Here is a 20,076-nt window from a genome sequence, read left to right as displayed (position 1 = left end):
AAAAATCTGGTTGGAAATTTTTGTTTCTAAACATGTTCAAAAGCTAACTTAATGCCAGGAGAGAATCAGATTGTGTCTTCTCGTTCACGCCATAGTAAGCATCTCTAGCAATAGCATCGTCCAAAAAAGTATATAATACTATACTTGGCTCTAGCTGGTCGGTTACGTCGGTCACCTCTGTCTTGCGGTCGTGGGTTCGTTTCAAGTCTATTTTAACTGTTTGAGTTGAAGATTAATGTATAACGATATATATTACGTAATTATAGTTATCGCCTTACCCTAGCGATATCTAACTCATTGTGAATGTTAGCCAGTTCTTAACACTCGTTTATTAAAAGTACTATTTAATGCCGTTAGTGATGGAATAAGCTACAACCCCCAGAAAATAGCATTACGGCACTGCCATTGTTTTTCAGTGTCTTTAAGATTCACTCTACTCGAGTTCCTTTTCACATTCCGTCTAATATTTGTGAAAATCTTTGATTTGGTGTTTATGATTTCTTATAGTTACATATTTTCTTTTTTTTATACGTCCACATTCATAATGTGAACTATTATGCCGTCGCCCCTGTCTGGGTGTGCTGGTGGGTGTGGGTGGGTATGTGTGTCGCCTACAGGCCGCAATTCTTACGGGTCGTCTTGATTCCTTATATATAGGCCTACCATACGAATGATCCCTATTATTTTTGGTGCACCTAGTTTGTGTCGAGTGGACCTTAAACCCCATTTCTCTCCCCCTCTCCGCCCTAAGGATGATTCCTTTTTTTCTTTGTGTGTCTGTGTGTCGCCTACAGGCCGCATTTCTTAATGGGTCGTCTTGAAACTTTGTATACGTTTTCCTTAAAGATGACCGATAATATTTTGGGTGCTTGCCCGATCTCCAAGGGGCAGAGCCGTGCCCGATCTTTGTATGTGTTTGTTCTTAACAGATCGTCTTGAAACTGCACATACTTATTTCTTATACCCTAAGGTGCATGTCCAACCCCCAGAGAAACAGCCGCGTCCATTTTGTTTCCTTGTTGGCCTGTGTGTCACCTACAGGCGGCAATTATACCCTAAGGACGACAACTACTGATTTTGGGTCGGTGCCACACCCAATATTTTGTTAATATTTTGTCTGTAAATTTTCAACAGGTCGCAAGTATTAACAGCTTTTCTTCAAATTCGGCATAAACAATCGTTTCAATTATAGTCCATATCAAAACCCCAGAGCAGAGCCACGCCCAATTTTTGTGTGTATCGTCTACCATATCAATCAAAGCGGGAATGTGGACGTACTTCATGCAGCGTAAGCGATGCTCTTGTTTTACTTGGTTAAGATACATGTAAGAGTATTGAAACGTTGCATGTTATAAAATAAGAAGCCATAGTAAAACCATTCAGTGTTAAAAGTTTGATGAAAATTATTATTGTAGGCAATGCTAAATATATTATAAGGTCTATATTGATTAGACCTACTTATTGTACATTAGCCAACCCTTTAATATCAATTTAGGTAATTTAGAAAATTATAAAAATCGAAAAAATATTTGAGTACGTATGTCGCCCAGATCATGTCCGTCGCAAATCGCAATATTGATTTGGTGCATAATTTTTTGATACCAGCACATTAATTTAATCCCTTGTGTTAAATTCAATACCTTAAAGGGCTAATCCCGATATTTTTTGCAGAATAAAACTGCTTAATTTTGTGTTAAAATCCCTTAAATTTCTCTAGCTAAGAGCCGAGCAACTAACTCACTATTTGTGATACGTTTTCAAACAACTTAAACCCGCCAGTCTTCATCTGGAAATGGAGACCAGTGTCCAAAGCTGTATTATGCGGTGTCTGCATAAAACTAGACTTTTATTTTATAATAATAATGTGTAGGTGAAATTTACCTTTCGTTATCAAGTAGAGCACATGGGCCATTCACTATATAGACCTCTCAAGGAACGGGAATCGATTATCAGGTCACCCAACGAAAAAACTGACCCGAAATCTTAAAAGGGTTACGTGTCCGTATAAGCAGTTTTGACGTTCACGTCCAAACGACTCAATATTTTAAGCTGGAATTTTGAGAGAAGGTTAATACACCATTCCTCTATATTTTGGCGCTTAAATTTCATACGTACTCCGACTTTTATTTTTGAGACTCTTTTGAAATCGGGATAGTCCCTTTAATATACTATCATTTCTTGCAATAATTAAACAGTTCAAAACCCCTTGTCGAGATTATTTTATAGCTAACACTTCATTCAAAAGTTTTGTAATTAGTAGACCTACTCAGTACTGGGCACGATTTATGGTATAATTATTGTTTATTATTTAAATTTGCAGTTTCACTATTTCGTTTCATTTGATTTCAATCTATACACTTGTCAGTTTTTAACCGGAAGTAGACATGATAGCCTCGAATATTCCCTTTAAAAGAAATTGTACAAGAAGAAAAAGACAGATCAGTCAAGACTACAAAACATGGCGACTGAAGAAATCGAAAAGGCACAAGCACTTCGTTTAACGAACAAAAATGCCGCTGTGGAAATATTTTCGGCAATTGGTAATAACTAAGAATCAAATATGTCGTCTGTGGATGTGAATCTATCAAAAGTTTACTGGCAATCAGTGTCAAAAACGCCTACAATTAAAGACAGTACTCGGTCTATTGACATATCTCTTCAATTTTGTAAAATCATGATCACAACAGATTTACAATGTCTGTGTTCTCTCAGCAAATAATATTATATATACTCTGTCCATTACCTTTTCTACCGAAATCCATAGTATACCTCAGACATTTCAACAAACAAACAAAACAAAAAGACCAACTAAACTCAAAATAGGATGTTGAGGTTTTCTTTCAGAACACTATTTATTCACTTCAGTAAATTTAAAATATTTAGCCTACATTTTATTTATAAAGTACAATATATAATTGTGGGATTTGAAAACAAACTGAAGCTTATATAAATTCATCTCCCGATGTTAAAGGAGCTAAATCGCTAATATTTGGGACCTAGAAATTGACACAAATGGGTTGCAATGCATGTAATAATGTAATATGAACGTATATGAACTGATTTACATTCAGTCATTTCCGTTTTTACTCTAAATTCATACCATTTATGTTCAGCTAAATATGCCAGAAGTCTCGATCGAATAGCGAGCTCTAGTGTCTGGTTATTCAAGTCTGCAGCGATAATATTTATTGTGCATGCTCTCCAGATACGAATATGACGTTACCGTTTGACATGACTTGTGGAATATGTCTAGCCTCGTTCTTCAAGTGCATTGTTACAAATGGCACTGAAAAGCATTATGGTACACGTGGTAAAATGTTTCTTTTGTCTTAAATATTGGATATCAGAAGCCCACCTTTTCCCGGTAACATAACAACATAAATGTTGATTTAAATTGACAAACAATTCGTGTTTTCAATGTCAAAGACTTTGGATGATCTTGAGTTAGAGACTTAGCTACTTTAAGTTGTAAATGGGTGACACAATGTCTATAATTAAAGAAGCAAGCATTATGTGTAAGATTTAGATAAAGAGTTGGTCATTCTTTAACACAACAAAGTTCTATGGATAACAATCACTATATTATATACACACGACGTTTCAACAAGATCTGTGCATAGCTGTTTTCTGTAGAAGGTGTCCATCATTACTTGAACAGGAACAAGTAGGCATACAGGAAAGGGTGGATGGGGAAGCCTCAACAGCAATCAATTGACGATTTTCCCAAAAATACAAGACCAAATGCTTTTAACTCAGCATCTGTCACAACGGGCACAAGTTATTACAAGCATGAACCAGGATCGAATCATGATGTCATCGCAGCCATCATAGAATTGTGGTGTCAAAATAAAAAATAAGATCCATCAATCAATGTGCAATTATCAATCATATTCGAATTGGTGGAGCTTTAGTCATTTTTTGAAAAGCTTCGTACAAATAAGAAGCACAAGAAGAAGATTACCAAGTGTATGGAATCAGATATTTCGAACGAAGGACACAGTATTGTGATGTTTTTGACACAATATTACTTTATACTATTTTTTCTTCAGTGAAGCGGAATTTACCAGTTGGAGATGAAGAAGGTATAAAGAGTAAAGAACAGGCCATCTTGGATCTGGGGAGTATTTATGCTGAAAACAAACAGGCAGCAGGTAAATTATTATAAACATATTTACATCCAGAACCATAGAAAATTATCTGTCCTGATATTTGTCCTATTTTCTGCAGTGGCTCTGTGAGTAAGGCACTGACTTCCGTACTGATAAGGAAATTTGGGGTTCAATCCTAGCATTGACAGAGAAAGTTCCCTGAGATTTTCGAGCATAGCTTCCCCATGTCAGTGGTACAGGACGGATGGTGTGGCAAGGAACGGTGTCTATAGTTGTTTGGATGGAACGAAAAACCAAGATTCCTATTTGTTTGTTGACATACACAATAAGAACTCTTGACAGTTGGATGATATAATAGTCGGCCGTAGCAAAAACTGTTTAAAAAATAAAAAAAAATGACTGTGATTAGAAAATATCGTACCTTACACAAATGCATGACAAATGAGTTTTGTCAGGATCAACTAATATTTATTTTGGATTACCACTATGTTGCTAAAATGGATGTTTAACAATGCAGAACTCCTGTGAGTTATATTACCTGAAAATTGCTGGAAAATTTAACAATATTTTATTTACATGTGTTTTTATCATAAAGTAGAAATGATTCGCAGATTTTCATCAAATGAATATATAAATAAGTTGAGTAGATAATAAAGGTAGACACTGATTTTGTTACTCAACCGATGCATTTAGAGATTTTTAATCAGAGATTTACGGCCAAATCGGTCAAATACTTGTGTTCAGATGATGTAGGCAACTAAGATGTTTTCATGTTTGCTACACTAATCACCTTAAACTTTCGCCTATTTTTCAGAAATAATTGCCCTGATTGTGTATACTCGTCCATTTCTGGCTATGGTCAGTAAAGCTAAGGCAGCCAAACTTGTCCGTGGATTAGTTGATAGATTCCTTGATATGGAGGCAGCCACCGGAAAAGAGGTAATGTTGAACAATAAATTCTTTATCAAATCAAATGTACTCGACAAAATTGCTTAATTCTAAATTTTCCTTGTGCAATAGGAGATATGTTTCTTTTTTGAATGGAGATTTGGGAATTTTATTTTTCTGTGAGCATTTTACAAAATAACTTAACTTTGCTAGACAAGATTATTCAAAATGTTCATGCCAAATTAACATTTGTACATTTACATAAAACCTTTGTATGAATAGAGTCTTTATACTTAGTGAGTCTTTCAAGCAATCTCAAACATTTTAGATGATTGAATTTTGAATATTTTGTTATTCCAGGTAGAGTTATGTAAAGAATGTATAGAATGGGCTAAGAATGAGAAAAGAACATTTCTTCGACAAGCTTTAGAGGTGAGTTCATAAATCTTATTACAGTGATGGTATCTATAATGAGTTCTTATGTTCTTGGATTCACGAATAAGATTAGTGAGATGAATGCCATGGTTATTGCAGAGAATCAGCATATTTTTTGGGTTCAATTCAATTTTATGCATTTAGAGTGGTTTGCTTAAAGGAATTATGGAAGATTAGATAAAAAGCTGGTAGTTCTCACTATAATAGTTAAGTTAAAAACTAAATAATGTAAAGGGAATATGCTGAAAATTTCAGTCAAATTGCTCTACCCTGAACAGAGATATTAGCGATTGAATTTTAGGCCTAGCCCCACTCATCATTACTAAAGTCGATACGATAAAAAAAATACAAAGTCTTGATTATCCATTTTTGCATTTAATCATCAATGAGCATTGAGCAGCAGATTGGATTCAAATCCAGTGAAAATCGAACACACAAGATGGCATAGAGGGTTGATTAAGGTCTTTTCATTTTAATAAATATTTCAGACTGAAAGAAAGACATGTAATAGGCAGATTTAGCTCTTGCATAATGTATGTTTAATCTTGTGGATTTTCTATTGGTTCTTTTGTTTTCCAAAATAATAGAATTAAGACTTACTATGTGTTAGACCCAGGGTTATTTTGATTCGAAATTAAATCCTAGCTATATATCTCTTCTTAAACATACATTATGCAAGAGCTAAATCTGCCTATTGCGGGTCTTTCTTTAGGCCTGAAATATCTTAATTATTAATTAGACTTTAATTAACCTATCCAGACCATAATCAACTCTCGATATTTACTGGATTAGGATCTGATGTGCTGCTCAACTCTCATTCATGATTAAATCAAGAAATGGATAATCGAGACTATGTATTTTATTGTATCTACATGTACTTTAGAAATGATGATCGAGGCTAGGCCCAAAATTCAATCACTAAATTCTCAGTTCAGAGTGGATCAATTTGACTGAAATTTTCAGCAAATTCCCTTTACATTATCTACTTTTCAACTATTATAGTGACAACTGTCAGCTCTTTATCTCATCTCACATAATGTATCTTTAATAAGTATTTCTTTATTGATTGATATTTAAAATATTTATGTTTTTATTATATTGTTGAAAGGAGAAGTAAACCCTGTCTAACATATATTTCAGGCCCGATTGATAGCATTATATTTTGATACAAAGGACTATCAAGAAGGCTTGAAGCTGGGTAAGTTTTACATTTAAACACCCTGATAGAGAAAAGAGTAAAGATTCGGAAAAATTCAGTGTTACATAATCCAGAAACATCTTATTCTTCTGGTTCAGAGTTTTATAACCAAGAAATGTAATGTTATTGTTCTGAAAATGTTGAGCCATCTACAAGGCAGTTTGATCTTTCAGTTACCATATCTCATTTAGGTGGCTGTTACATGCCTAGAATATTTTTGGGAAGATATGTCCATTTAAAAGAATAGTACTTGCAGTGAAAGAAAATATGTATAGACTTGAACTACCTGACAGATCTTGCAGAAATAGCCTATATATAGATTTTTAAGATTGAATTACTAAAAATTAAACATTCAGTTTAAGGTTTTAGAAGTTAGGAATAGGACTCAAAATGTCTGATCCTAAAGAATCAAGAAATTTGAATGTTGGCATGTCCCCAAAACAGCGTAGGTTGTTTTTGATTCGCTAGCCAATAACCAACACCTCTACGTTATAGCTACCAGTATTAGAGACTAAGGAGAATCATAATGAAATTGTTTTCTATTCATCAACAGGTTCATCATTATTACGAGAATTAAAGAAATTAGATGATAAAGCTTTATTGGTTGAAGTTCAATTATTGGAGAGTAAAATATATCACGCTCTTAGTAACTTACCTAAAGCAAGGTTTGTTTATTTAATACTTATAGTTTTGTTATCGACATATGAAAATTCTGTTCTGTCGGTTGAATCTAAGGGTATTATCGACTTTCACAATGTTTAATCTAAGGATAGATGTATTACGAAATGATTTAAGATTGCCTGTATGTACGAGTATTTTATTATTATCTAGTAAAGTAGTTTTTGGGGTACAAGGCAACGGAATGTTGATGACTTAGTTGATTTAATAAATTATTTTGTTTGTGTATTATAGAGCTGCATTAACATCTGGTAGAACAACAGCTAATGGTATTTATTGTCCACCTAAATTACAAGCAGCTCTAGATTTACAATCTGGTATGTTTATATTTTGTATAAATGTGGACGGCTGAGTTATGTAACTGTGACGTATATCCGTAATTTGTATTGTCTGTGTAAGCTATGAGTCTGATCCTGCATCTGTATGTAGCTAGTCTAATTAAATTGCAGAAGAATCAATATTCAGCAGCCAGTCATGGGAATTTTCATAAATGAACTTGTAATATGAGTGACCTATTTCTTACTGGGATGCTACTGTATATTCTGGAAATGTCCAATGCGATTTTTTAAACGTTCAACCAGGAATATGCCTAATAGACATCAAGATATGGTGAATATTATTCAAGATACCGTTTTATAGCTGGTCTCGTAAGAGAGGTGACTATTTATTAAAGAGATGAAACCAAAGATTTCTATGGGTGAAATTTATTGTGACCGATTAAAAGGAGATGTCGCTGAATAGGAGTGGTTTCTAGTACAGAGTCTACTGTAGACTATACAAGCATTTCACACTGATTTATATATTTTTTGTTTGTTTTCTCCACTTCATCATGGCCAAATATCTTCTGTATTAGACCCGTGCATTTAGTGATTCATAGACTCCAATCATTCTTACAATCAAAAGTCTTGAATTATCCAGACTGCAAAAGAGAAAAGACATTCTTTGTGTGATAATCAAATCTATTCAAACTGAAAGATGTAAACAATTCCCTTAGGCTCAGAAAGTTGGTTTAAAGACATGCGATTAATATTTTCTGTGTTGTTAAATTCCCCCAGAAATATTATTACGTACATCAGATCAGGGTGGGGTTGTCTACAAAGCTTTATTGAAATTAAAAAAAAGATAGAAATCATTGCTCTAAGAGTGGATGATATATATTCATTGATTGGCTTTCCAAACGTCATATTATAATTATACTATTATGCTGAGGCCACAAGAGTGAACTGAGTTTCTTAAATATATTTTTTTAGATTTAGATGTCCATTGAGACAAGCCAAATAATAGAAGTAACTTTAGTTATCTTGTAATTGGAAAATACAGTCAGAATTGTGGTAGACATTTTGTCTGACACAACTTAGTTGTATATAGTCCTATACATTCAACGCTCTGATTTATTTACAGGAATTTTGCATGCTGCAGATGAAAGAGACTTCAAGACAGCCTATTCATATTTCTATGAAGCTTTTGAAGGTTATGATTCTATAGACAGTCCTAAAGCTGTAGTGGCACTCAAATACATGTTACTTAGTAAAATAATGTTAAATACGTAAGTTAGTCTTAAATTTGATATAGAAATGGTATTATCATGGAAAACTAGACTCAGTACCATGAATACAAACTAGAGAAAACATTTAACTTGTTAAAACTTACAAATTCTCTAGTGGTCAAAATTTCATTGAATCTAGTATTGTTGATTGCATAATTAGTTGACAGATAGTAAGGATTTTTAAGGGAGATTAGATGTAGAGATGACAGTTCGCACTATAATTGCTAAAAAAAAATTAGATAACCTAAAGGGAATGTGCTGAAAATTTCAGTCAAATTGCTCCACTCTGAACCGAGATATTAGCGATTGAATTTTAGGCCCAGCCTCGATCATCATTACTAAAGTCAGTATGATTAAAAACATAGTCTCGATTATCCATTTTTGGATTTAATCATCAATGTGCATTGAGAATAGTATAACAGCTGTTTTATTGTCATGCAGTTATGTGTAATATAGCGTAGCCGTAAGTTCACAGACTAGCAAATTCTCCCTGAGAGTACCCCTCTTACATCACATTTCAATAACCAATACATAAATTAAAACTAACATCAAAAATAAAATGTTAAGATTTCTAATCCAATAAAGTGGGCCACAGAGTGGTTGTTTGGTTAGGCCACTATAGTACACACAGACAGAATGTTCTCCATGTTTGAATTTTACCCACAAATTTTAGCACTTTCCGAGCCCATTTGTCATTTGTGACGTAGAAGATGTGTCTAGGCCTACATATAGGACAAAAGAAGGCGATCCTTTGTACAAATTTTGAAAGAAATTTGAATGTTGTGTCTCAAATTTTGAAACCCCAACAAAGCAATAGTCTATAAAAACATAATCAAGGATGTGTGTATGTTCGCCCATCAAGCTTTTTTGCTGCGATCCATCCCCACATATGTGATATAAAAATAACCGGCATGACCCTGTGAATGTTTTAGGTCTTCAAATTTGGGCGATGGGTGAATTCGGGCCCCATGTGAATTTGTGCTCCGGGGCAAAGCCAGGTATCTTGCTAGTTTCAAATAATGAGCCTGAAAGTGGTACAAACTGAAGGTTGATCAACATTTATTTAAATCTATGTAACAAATCTGAGATTTTAAATGTTTGTATTTTAAAGAGCTGATGAAGTACATACCATAGTGAGCGGTAAATTAGCATTAAAATATTCTGGCGCTGCCGTGGAAGCCATGAAGAGTATAGCAGATGCCAGTCATAAACGATCGTTAGCTGATTTTCAGAAGGTACTCAATTTATTTTCAATTTCAGTTAATAGTAATTAAAGCAAATAGCATTGTACAAAATGACTAGGAGCCATGCTGTCTCATTGTATAAGATCTTGGCTCGCTATTCTGGAGATCTCAGTTTAGCTCACGGTATTGGCTGAGAAAGCTCCTCTGGATTTACCGGTGTGGTTTCATCTTGTCAGTGATACAGGAGCAGAAAAGTAGGATGTTAAACACCATTTCATTTCATATAATTACTGCCTTGTCAAAGGACTATTGGAGGGTAATAATAGTATGGATAAATTTTTTCCATTGTATTTAAACATAATATAAATGAACAACATGCTCATTACTGCAACCATTAATGAACTCAGGAATGACATTACTGGTTTATTTTTAGGCCGAGTTGAATGGTTGGGGGGATATTCATGGTAATTGAGTTTTCAGGGCACTGGCCCATTGACTTGAATATCCAGGGTTTTAATCCTGCAGTATTGTCCTTTTCTTTTCATGAGGGGGTTGGGGGATCTAGTGGTTGCATGTAAAACCATAAGGTCTGTCAAGGATGCATTGCAATAATTTTCTATTAAAGTAGTATTGTTGGTTGTTTTCAGTCACTAGCATCGTATAAGAAGGAATTAGAAGATGACCCAATAGTTAATGCCCATCTGAAGACTTTATATGATAATTTATTAGAACAGAATCTCTGTAGAATTATAGAACCATTCTCTAAAGTACAGGTAAATACATGTTAGCTGTATTCTCTACAACATTATACAACCATTTTATTATCCTAACAAGTTAAAGGGACATTATTCAAGAACTAAATGTGCATATTACAGGTCTTTCTTTAGGCCTGAAATGTTATATAGATTATTAATTAGACATTAACTTGCCAAGACCATAATCATCGCTCGATACCATCATATGCTCTAGATTTTCAACAAATTTAAATATGATTTATGGTTAATGATTTAATTTAAAAATGCATAATCAAGACTTTGTTTATTATCGTAGCTATGACAACTGTGACTACCCTGTTTGTAATCGACAATATATCTGCTCCAAATGAAATAATTTTACTGAAATTTTCAACATATTCCCTTTTCATTTTCTATTTTTGAGGGGGGGTTGGATGGCCGAATGGTTAGCACTCACGCGCTGTACCATACGGTCTGTCACTGAGTCAACTGGCTGTGTTTCGATTCCCTGGTTGTACGTGACAAGGAGTAGGGTCGCCTGTCCAACCTTGTGGGTTTTCTCCGGGTCCTCCAGTTTCCTCCCACGGATAAAGACCTCTACACGCAAGAGAATGATTGAAATAAAATTGAACCATGTGTTAGTCCCGAAATGACCTAATTTGTGTTGAGTGGACGTTAAACCCCATTTCTCTCTCTATCTATTTTTGAATTATTATAGCAAGAACTGCCAGCTCTTTATCTTAATCTTACATACTGCATGTTTAAGGGAAAAATAATGAAATATGCTACTTCTGCCAGTCATAAACTAGTCACGATATCTTTATGAAAATTTCATTGTTAAAGGGGACTTCCCCCTCAACCCCTCGGTGTTGTTTGATTGGTTCAAACATTTCTCTTGTCAGCTTTGGTTGTTTGTGTCTATATGGGATGAAAATTGTTGCATTGTATATTTACCAACAGAAAAATTGTTAATCTACAAGATAATATTTTTAATTTATTATTTTATATAATTACAGGTACAACATGTAGCTAATTTAATCAAATTACCAGAGGTATGTAAACCACTATATCTATTATAGCTAATATATTACAGCTACTATATCTATTATTATAGCTATATTACAGCTGCTTTATCTATTGTATTATAGCTAATATATTACAACTACTTTATCTATTATTATAGCTATATTACAGCTGCTTTATCTATTGTATTATAGCTAATATATTACAGCTACTTTATCTATTATTATAGCTATATTACAGCTACTATATCTATTATTATAGCTATATTACAGCTACTATATCTATTATTATAGCTACATTACAGCTGCTTTATCTATTGTATTATAGCTATATTACAGCTACTATATCTATTATTATAGCTATATTACAGCTGCTTTATCTATTATATATACATGTAGCAGTGGTTCCCAACCATCTGTTGGTTCCGACCCCATTTCAGAAACCATCATCTGATCAGGACCTATAAAACATTATCATTATATACAGATCAAAATGTTGTAATGAGAGAAATAATGGGGAAACAAATCGTGAGAGAGGAAATGCAATGTGGCAAGAAGTGTATAGATCAGAGATTGATATGCTTTTCATGAAAACATAGCATTTTTCCAAAAGTTTCAGAGTTGTCTGCCACAACCCCACGAAAAGTGCTTCACTATATTACAGTTACTTTATCCCCTATGCTAATGTTCTAACATTGTATTGAATAACAGATACTTAAACAATAGTTTGAATAGCCTAGGAAAAACAATTTAAATTTGAATATTAGCATGAGTACCAACAATTATCGCACAACTGATGATGGGTGTACAGTTAACAATACAGTTCTTATGAAATAATCAGGGCTGGGTGGCCAAATGGCCTAACATGTGCACATTGGATCATAATTGTTGATGTTTATTTTGTAGGTTACGATTGAGAAGAAATTGTCACAGATGATATTAGATAAGAAATTTAGTGGTAAGTTATAGAATAATTATAATATTTCCAGATAGGAAAACAAAGAAGGTTAATGATGTACAATTAGATAGGTTTTTGCTGTCACACCAACGGAAGTTAAAGGAGGGATACTGAAACAAGCTCCATTCATCCTTCTGTCACTTTTGTTTTTAGAACATATGTCATAAACTGTTTGTGCCATTTGTACAAACACACATAAAGCTATAAGCCTTATGCTAATTAGAAATTTGTTGGGTCTAATACATTTTGAGTTTCCATGGACACAAATTTTACTGATTCTCAATAGATAAGATAGGGAAATAAAAATGAAATGAAATGATATTTGACATCAGTTTTTATTGTGATGGTCCTACGGTAGTTTAGTTTACATTATGTTTTATCTCGAAGATCCCATGATAGCTGACATCAAGTTTTATCACAACAGTCCCATGGTAGTTGACATCAAGTTTTATCATGATGGTCCTACGGTAGTTTACATCACGTTTTATCGTGATGGTCCTACAGTAGTTTACATCAAGGTTTATCTCGACAGTCAAATGCTAGTTGACATCAAGCTTTATCATGATAATGTTTTTTTCATGATGTTCATCCAAGTTTTATCACAATTAAGTTTTTATCACAACGGTCCCATGGTAGTTTACATCAAGTTTTATCACGATGATGGTCCCGCAGTAATTGATTTCAGTTGAGGTTGGAGTTGAGGTTGGGGTTAATCACGATGTTCCACAATAGATGACGTCAAGTTTAATCACAAATTTCCATGCTAGTTGATGTCAAGTTTAGACACGATGTCCCACATGAAGTTTTATACTACAAGTGATCTATTTTTAGTAACTGGTTGTTTATATATTTTTCAGGTATTTTGGACCAAGGAGCTGGAGTATTGATAATATTTGATGAAACTCCAATAGATAAAACATACGAAAGTACTTTAGACACTATTCAGAATATGGGTAAAGTGGTAGATGCCTTGTATAGCAAAGCCAAGAAATTGGGTTAAATTAAAACATTGTTCCTTCATTTTATCATCTAATCTATCATTGACTCACTGTGCCACATAATTTGTAATTGAGTCAAATTTGTAACATAAAGAATTTTGACTGTTAAATTTAATTTTTGTTTTTATTATAAGATCATGTATTATTGTTGTGCTTCCAAAATTTTTTAACTCAATTGTTTTCCAAAATCCCTTATTTAATTTTTAGTAATCTCGATATCCTAACAAATGGTCTCAAAAATGAATTAGGCAGTTTTACTTTAGCTTGATGATAAATTAAAACTACTAATTGATTTATTAATTTAATTTTATTTTATTTTGTACCTCATAAAAAATTAGAAAAAAATGTGATATGTCATTTTTGGAAGTACTTCAACGATATGTTTTCTATTTTAATTAAATAGGAAGTAGACTTCTATAATGCTGCATTCAAGTTGTAATTTGGGGTTTTGGACTTGTAATTACTGGTCAAAGCTGGAGTCCTGCAGTTGTTGTGTGGTTCAAGAAGAACCACCAGGATTTTTCAAGCTCATTTGAAGGTGACGCTGCTTGTGCAGATGACAAGGGAAGTGTATCTACCACCCTTAGTTATTAGGATTGGGATGAGGCAGAATACAGAAGTTCTGCCGGTGTAAATTGACAGTGCATGTAAAAATACCTTGGTGATTGGAATTGAGGAATTGAGGAAGAATGGACAAATTTTAAACTCCATTCCAAATTCAATCTATGTTTCAAGTCAATGATTTTCATCTTTCATATTTGATCCTCAAAATAACTAGAACCAATATTAATGTTTTCCGGTGCCATTTTCAAGTCCAAAACTTAAAACGCGACTTTATTGCTGATGGGTTGACAGACTTCATCTGTATAATTGCAAGACCCATATATACTTAGACACGAAATCGTACTGCCAATGTAACTGGGGGTGCTGGCGAGACATAACACAACAGGATTGTGGGCTGACAAGAAAATGGAAGCCATAACAACTTTACATTAGGGGCCGGGGGGACGAGATGTATGTGTATGTCCACTGTCCACCTTTAGCAGCCACACAACATCTGTGCATGGATATAAGACATTAGATTATGGTTTATCAGATCCCTTTCCACTCTTGTTGCAATGCTATGGTACTCATGCACTCTTGAATTATGGCTCAGTGTAAGTGTTGCGTCTTCCACAGAACAGGAGTTGTACTTACCCAACTTTTTAAAGCGACATCTTCATAAGATCATGATTTTCAAAGTTCCATTAGTTCAAATTCAGTTTTTTTTGTGTTTATGAGATAAAGAAACCATGATCCTGGATTCTCCTGTTTATTGTCCACAGAACCTGAATCATATTTTTACTGGACCTGGGTTAATCAAGTGAAGAACCACCAGAAATAAAAATTATCGGATATATGGAGGAGGAGGAGGATTTTGAACAATATGTCCGTAATAGAGCTCCAATGTTCAGTGCTATGTCATGGAAAGTGTCAGCGTTGACATTCGACATGGTAACTGGAAGAAACCATTTAGATTAGATATCTCATACCACATCCCCCCGTTTTCTGACCTTTTCGAAAAAAGTCTTATTTTAATAATGGTGTTATATAATAATTGTCCCAGTAGCAGAAGTATGTTCATAGCACCAGAAATGAAATAGGGTTTAAAGTCCTACTAATCTTCACCAACCAGATTAATGAGGACAGACACAGTATCAAGTGAGGGGAAATTTTGCCTGGATAGTGGGCCTATGTCCTACTCTTATTTCAAATACTGGGTGTCAAGGGATGGCAAGGTTTACACAGGACCAAGACTTCCACTTTAAAATTTTGACTATCAGGATCTTGGCTTGTCATCCCTTTAGGCTAGACATGGTTTCTTGCCAGGTCCTCAGACCCACACTACTTACAAGGTTAAACAATGCCCTTTAGGCTAGAAGCGGTTTCTTGCCAGGTCCTCAGACCCACACTACTTACAAGGTTAAACAATGCCCGATAAATCCAGTGAAACTTTCTCGGCCAATACTGGGAGCGAACCCGAGACCTGATTAACCAGTCAGCTTAATTCAACCTCAGCCACGACATCTCTCACAATTTGTGAGAAGGACTGCACCACAAGTCTTACTACACAATGATGATCCCCATGTTCTTCTTGCATGCTGAAGCTGTATGCAGGCATGTATAACCCCCACCCCACCATTTTGATTAAAAACATAACTATACAGACATTTTTGAATAAAACAAAAATTTGTGATTTGTTGAGAATAAATAAATTTAATATAACACATAATGAATGAGGTCATAGTATCAGTGTTGTCGTCCAGAGACGAAATTTAAACCCGCATGAAAAATGTACATCATAAATGTCAGTCATTACTTACATTAATTAACGAACAGTAGCGTGGTCGGACACGAGAAAATGGAGGAAGGAGGGATGGGAGGGGCTTAAGCTTCCCACTAGGACAGGGGACTCATGTTAGAATTTATAGAGCGAGCCAGAATGTCTATTCATTCACATGGAGAATGAAATATCACAATTAAGTAATACAGACATTTCTCAAGAGTGCTATTTAAAACAATAGACTCAAATTTAGTTCAGATAAAAGTTTTACCGCAGCAGAAATAATCGGGCCCAAAGATCTCAGATGAGGGGGGAGCAATGGTACTGGGAATGTTGTACCTCGACCTAAATCAAGGGCATTAATTCAGAATTAGGAGAGGGGCATTTGTTTCAAAAAACACAGAGATTTTCCCAAAGTTATTTCTGGCCCAAGGCTCCCCCTTTAGTACATTCTAGCCAACACTACTGTGAACGGAACGCTTAAAATCTTCAACTTGGTATAGTCAACCATTAACATGCACATAACTTAACAAGATGCTTTTAAACCCTCTATATCCAGTATTTAACAGACAACAGTAATTAAAATCTCTTCAGAAGTAAATATTTAATGGAATTCGTTGAATTCCGTAAAAATATTACCCAAAACCATAACAATTATTAAAACAAACCATAGTTAATTAATTCAAATTAAATGTATAATCAGCACTTCGTCCTCATTGGTCATGTTTCCATGTCTTCACAACATTTAATTTGCCTTTTTACAGCTTAATTCTTTGATGAACAGAAAGTCTTTAAGTGCTCGGGGCATGGGTAGGATTTCGATTTTGTCAGAGAGATTGTGCCCGGCTCTTTTTCTGATGCATCTTCTACACAACTGTTGCAGATTGACCACAGATTGCATACTGCTCCTAAGCAAGTTTATCAGATCGTCCTGTTCATTAGGACGAGACGATGGGGTATAGTTTGTATAAAAGTTATCACGCGCGGCATAATCCACGTACCCTAGTGATGCCAGTAAACGGCAAATCTCATAATGGCCTTTCTCGGCAGCTAGCTGAAATATTGACTTGTATACACCATTGGGGAAGTATTTGGCTGGGATGTCGATATCACAGTTAGAAATAATCATCAATCGAATGATGTCTAGTTTATTGGTTACTACAGCATCGTAAGCTGCAGTCTCCCCCTGGTGGTTGTATATATCGTGACGACTTCCTGCAGCCAGCAGAAGATCAACAACAGCACTATAGTTCCTTTTAATCGCAATGTGTAGTGCTGTGTCGCCCGTTTTGAATTCTCGACGGTTTAAATCACAACTGACCTCAATCAATCGAGCGATGGCTTCCCGGTGATTATAACACACAGCTTCCATCAAAGGGGTCCGGCCCCAATAATTCTGAACATCGATCAAACTTCCAGCGGAGAGTAAAATATCAATTATGTCCACACAACCATTTCTTGCCGCATAATGTAAGGCCATATCGCTATTCCGATCTGTTATATTCAAATCCGAATTGGCTCTTAATAAACGCAGAACTGCATCAGTCTTGTTGTTACGCACTGCTTTCATTAATGGTGTCTTCGACGTAATGTCCTTGCTGTTGACATTGACTCCACGCCGAATTAGCACATCCAAAATTTGACAGTAGCCATCATCTGCAGCATAATGACAAGGGGAGTTGCCAAAGGTGTCTTTGGCATCTAGCTTGGCTCCAGCAGCTATTAATAACAACATACATGCTATCTTGTGTCTAAGAACAGAAAAATGAAGAGCTGTCCTTCTCAGTGTGGTAGTCGTTCTGTTAACATCACATTTGGATTCTATGAGATATTGCAGCATATACGTGTAGCCCCGATATGACGCCAGGTGAACTGGACACAGGTCAGAATGGTTTTTCTTTCTGACCTCCACAAACTTGGCGTTTAGGTCAAGCTTGTGCTGTGTCACTAAACGTTTCAATAACTGCAGTTCGTTATTTAATACGGCATCATAGAACTCGATACCCGCCATTTGGGCCCGTAACAACATTTGTCTTTCTTTAACACAACCTTGCGACTTGGACGAAAATCTGGAGACAGCAACTCTCTGTCGACTCTCTTCACCCCAGTTTGGCTATCAAACGTTTCAAAAGATTTTTTGAAAGCTTAGTCTTACATAATGTGGATATTATTTGACGAACATGGCGGACATTCTAAGGGAATTTTCTGAATACAATCCCATGTAGCCCTATAATGACGCATATGCTATGTTCGAGCATAAATTATTATAAGTTTGATTACACCGTTCAAGTAATGCAAGCAATGGTTTAAAGGCGCGTAACTCTGTTTGGTGCGAATATCGATTTTCTTAGACTAGAATATCCCGCCACTGGTGCCATGTATTCCTGGAAGTGTTAAATTTGGTATATCCAAATCTCTGATAGCTTTATAACTGCCGGGACATCGCGGATATATATCTATTAGCCATAGCCTCGTTCTAAACAAATACTACAAATAGAGGTTAAGAAAATGTTGTTTTTTGTCGTGAAAACAGGATAATTGTCGGTGCCAATATGGTGGAAGGGAGACAACTCCATTTAAAGCCACGCCCCCCTTGCAGTTACTGAACCTTGATCTAAAATCTGTTATCTACGTTTTCTTTACGGCCTTGTTAGTTAGCGTCTATCTTTTTGACCGTCGACAATGGAGAAAGTAACATTGAACGGAACCGATTTGAATGTCTCCAGAATTTGTCTGGGATGCTGGCAGTTTAATAACGGTAAACCTACCGTTAATTGGGAAAGCCAGGAATTAAAAGTAAGTGAACACGTTATATTGACATTGTTTTTAGAAAAATGCAACTGCAAGTAGACCTACCGGTCGCTATATACACGCTAAACGGCCGTAACGGTTTTATTGTAGGCTAATAGTTATAAACTTGTCATCATTTCTCTATTAGTGGGGATATTCATATAACTAACATTTAATAAATATATGTCATTTTTTGTATGGTATTTTATTTATCAAGGACTTTTAGGCCAACTTTGTAGCACATTATATAAGAACACGTGTATTAAAATTCATTGTATGGTAGACTGTGACTATAATTTAAACCCCATTTCAGGAGGTTCCGCGTTGGCTTGCCATAAGGTGGAGCCTAGGCCTCGTGTTAATTAATTCCTATGTTGGTCGAGAAAGTTCTTCAGGATTTTCCTGGATGTTTGCCCATTGTCGATTGTGCAGGACAGAAGGCCTGACTATTCACTAAGGGGCAGTTTATAGTCGTTTGGATGGGATGAAAAAAAAACCCTCGACAGTTGGAATACGAAATAATAACAAGTACCATTGTTACGTTAATAAATCTATGAAACATCTTGTCAAAACTTCAAATAGTTATAACTTTGCTCAGAATAAATTAATTTGAATGAAATTTTCAATATAATCATTTTGCATTATCTATTTTTGAACTATTATAGCAAGAACAGCTAGCTCTTTATCTAAATCTTACATAATGCATCTTTAATAAAGGGTTATAAGAACCTTTAATTCAGTATTAAACAGTTTGATTGACTATGGGATTTTTCCACTAAAATATTATTTATCTTGTTAGGTAAACGACCAAAAAATGAGGTCACAAGTTACTGATCTTACTCTGAACACCAGAATGTATGTCAATGTGTGACCTTTAACAGACAATAAACATCAAGTAGAGGTGATAAAACAAGAAAGAACTTTTATCAGTGATAGCATACTGAACCCCATATAGATATTTTCATACAACACTGTCTACATGGGTATAGCTTATCAGTTGAGTTGAATTTATAAAATGGGAAAGGAAAGGGGTGGGGACAATTGGTTTACAGACTGGTTAATATTTTAAAAAATGGGAAAGGGGACATTTATAAAAGGAGGGCCTAGAATAATTATTTCATGCAGTTGTACCCGAGAGACCGATTTTGTGCTATGAGAGGAATTTTCCCTGTCGTGGAGCAACGTTTCCACCCAAAGATGGCAATGGTTCTTT

General features: G+C 35.0%; 2 protein-coding genes across 2 annotated transcripts; one reads left to right on the top strand and one right to left on the bottom strand.

Moving 5' to 3' along the window:
- The first annotated feature begins 2,401 nt into the window (after nucleotides 1-2,401).
- LOC126807892 (26S proteasome non-ATPase regulatory subunit 11) lies at nucleotides 2,402-13,860 on the top strand. Its single transcript, XM_050532763.1, has 13 exons — nucleotides 2,402-2,540; nucleotides 4,050-4,151; nucleotides 4,924-5,048; nucleotides 5,358-5,429; nucleotides 6,573-6,630; nucleotides 7,184-7,295; nucleotides 7,543-7,625; nucleotides 8,710-8,854; nucleotides 9,966-10,089; nucleotides 10,686-10,811; nucleotides 11,789-11,824; nucleotides 12,701-12,752; nucleotides 13,610-13,860. The coding sequence occupies exons 1-13, from the start codon at nucleotides 2,459-2,461 to the stop codon at nucleotides 13,750-13,752; spliced, it is 1,260 nt and encodes a 419-aa protein (XP_050388720.1). The 5' UTR covers nucleotides 2,402-2,458; the 3' UTR covers nucleotides 13,753-13,860.
- Nucleotides 13,861-15,986: 2,126 nt separating this feature from the next.
- On the bottom strand, nucleotides 15,987-18,604 carry LOC126807889 (ankyrin repeat, PH and SEC7 domain containing protein secG). Its single transcript, XM_050532758.2, has one exon. It carries the CDS (start codon nucleotides 18,100-18,102, stop codon nucleotides 16,819-16,821), a length of 1,284 nt encoding a protein of 427 aa, XP_050388715.1. The 5' UTR covers nucleotides 18,103-18,604; the 3' UTR covers nucleotides 15,987-16,818.
- Nucleotides 18,605-20,076: the final 1,472 nt, after the last annotated feature.

Source organism: Patella vulgata, chromosome 9 (assembly GCF_932274485.2).
Source record: "Patella vulgata chromosome 9, xgPatVulg1.2, whole genome shotgun sequence".
Lineage (NCBI taxonomy): Eukaryota > Metazoa > Mollusca > Gastropoda > Patellidae > Patella > Patella vulgata.
The sequence above is the reverse complement of the archived record's forward strand: the minus strand, read 5'-3'. Positions and strand labels throughout refer to the sequence as shown.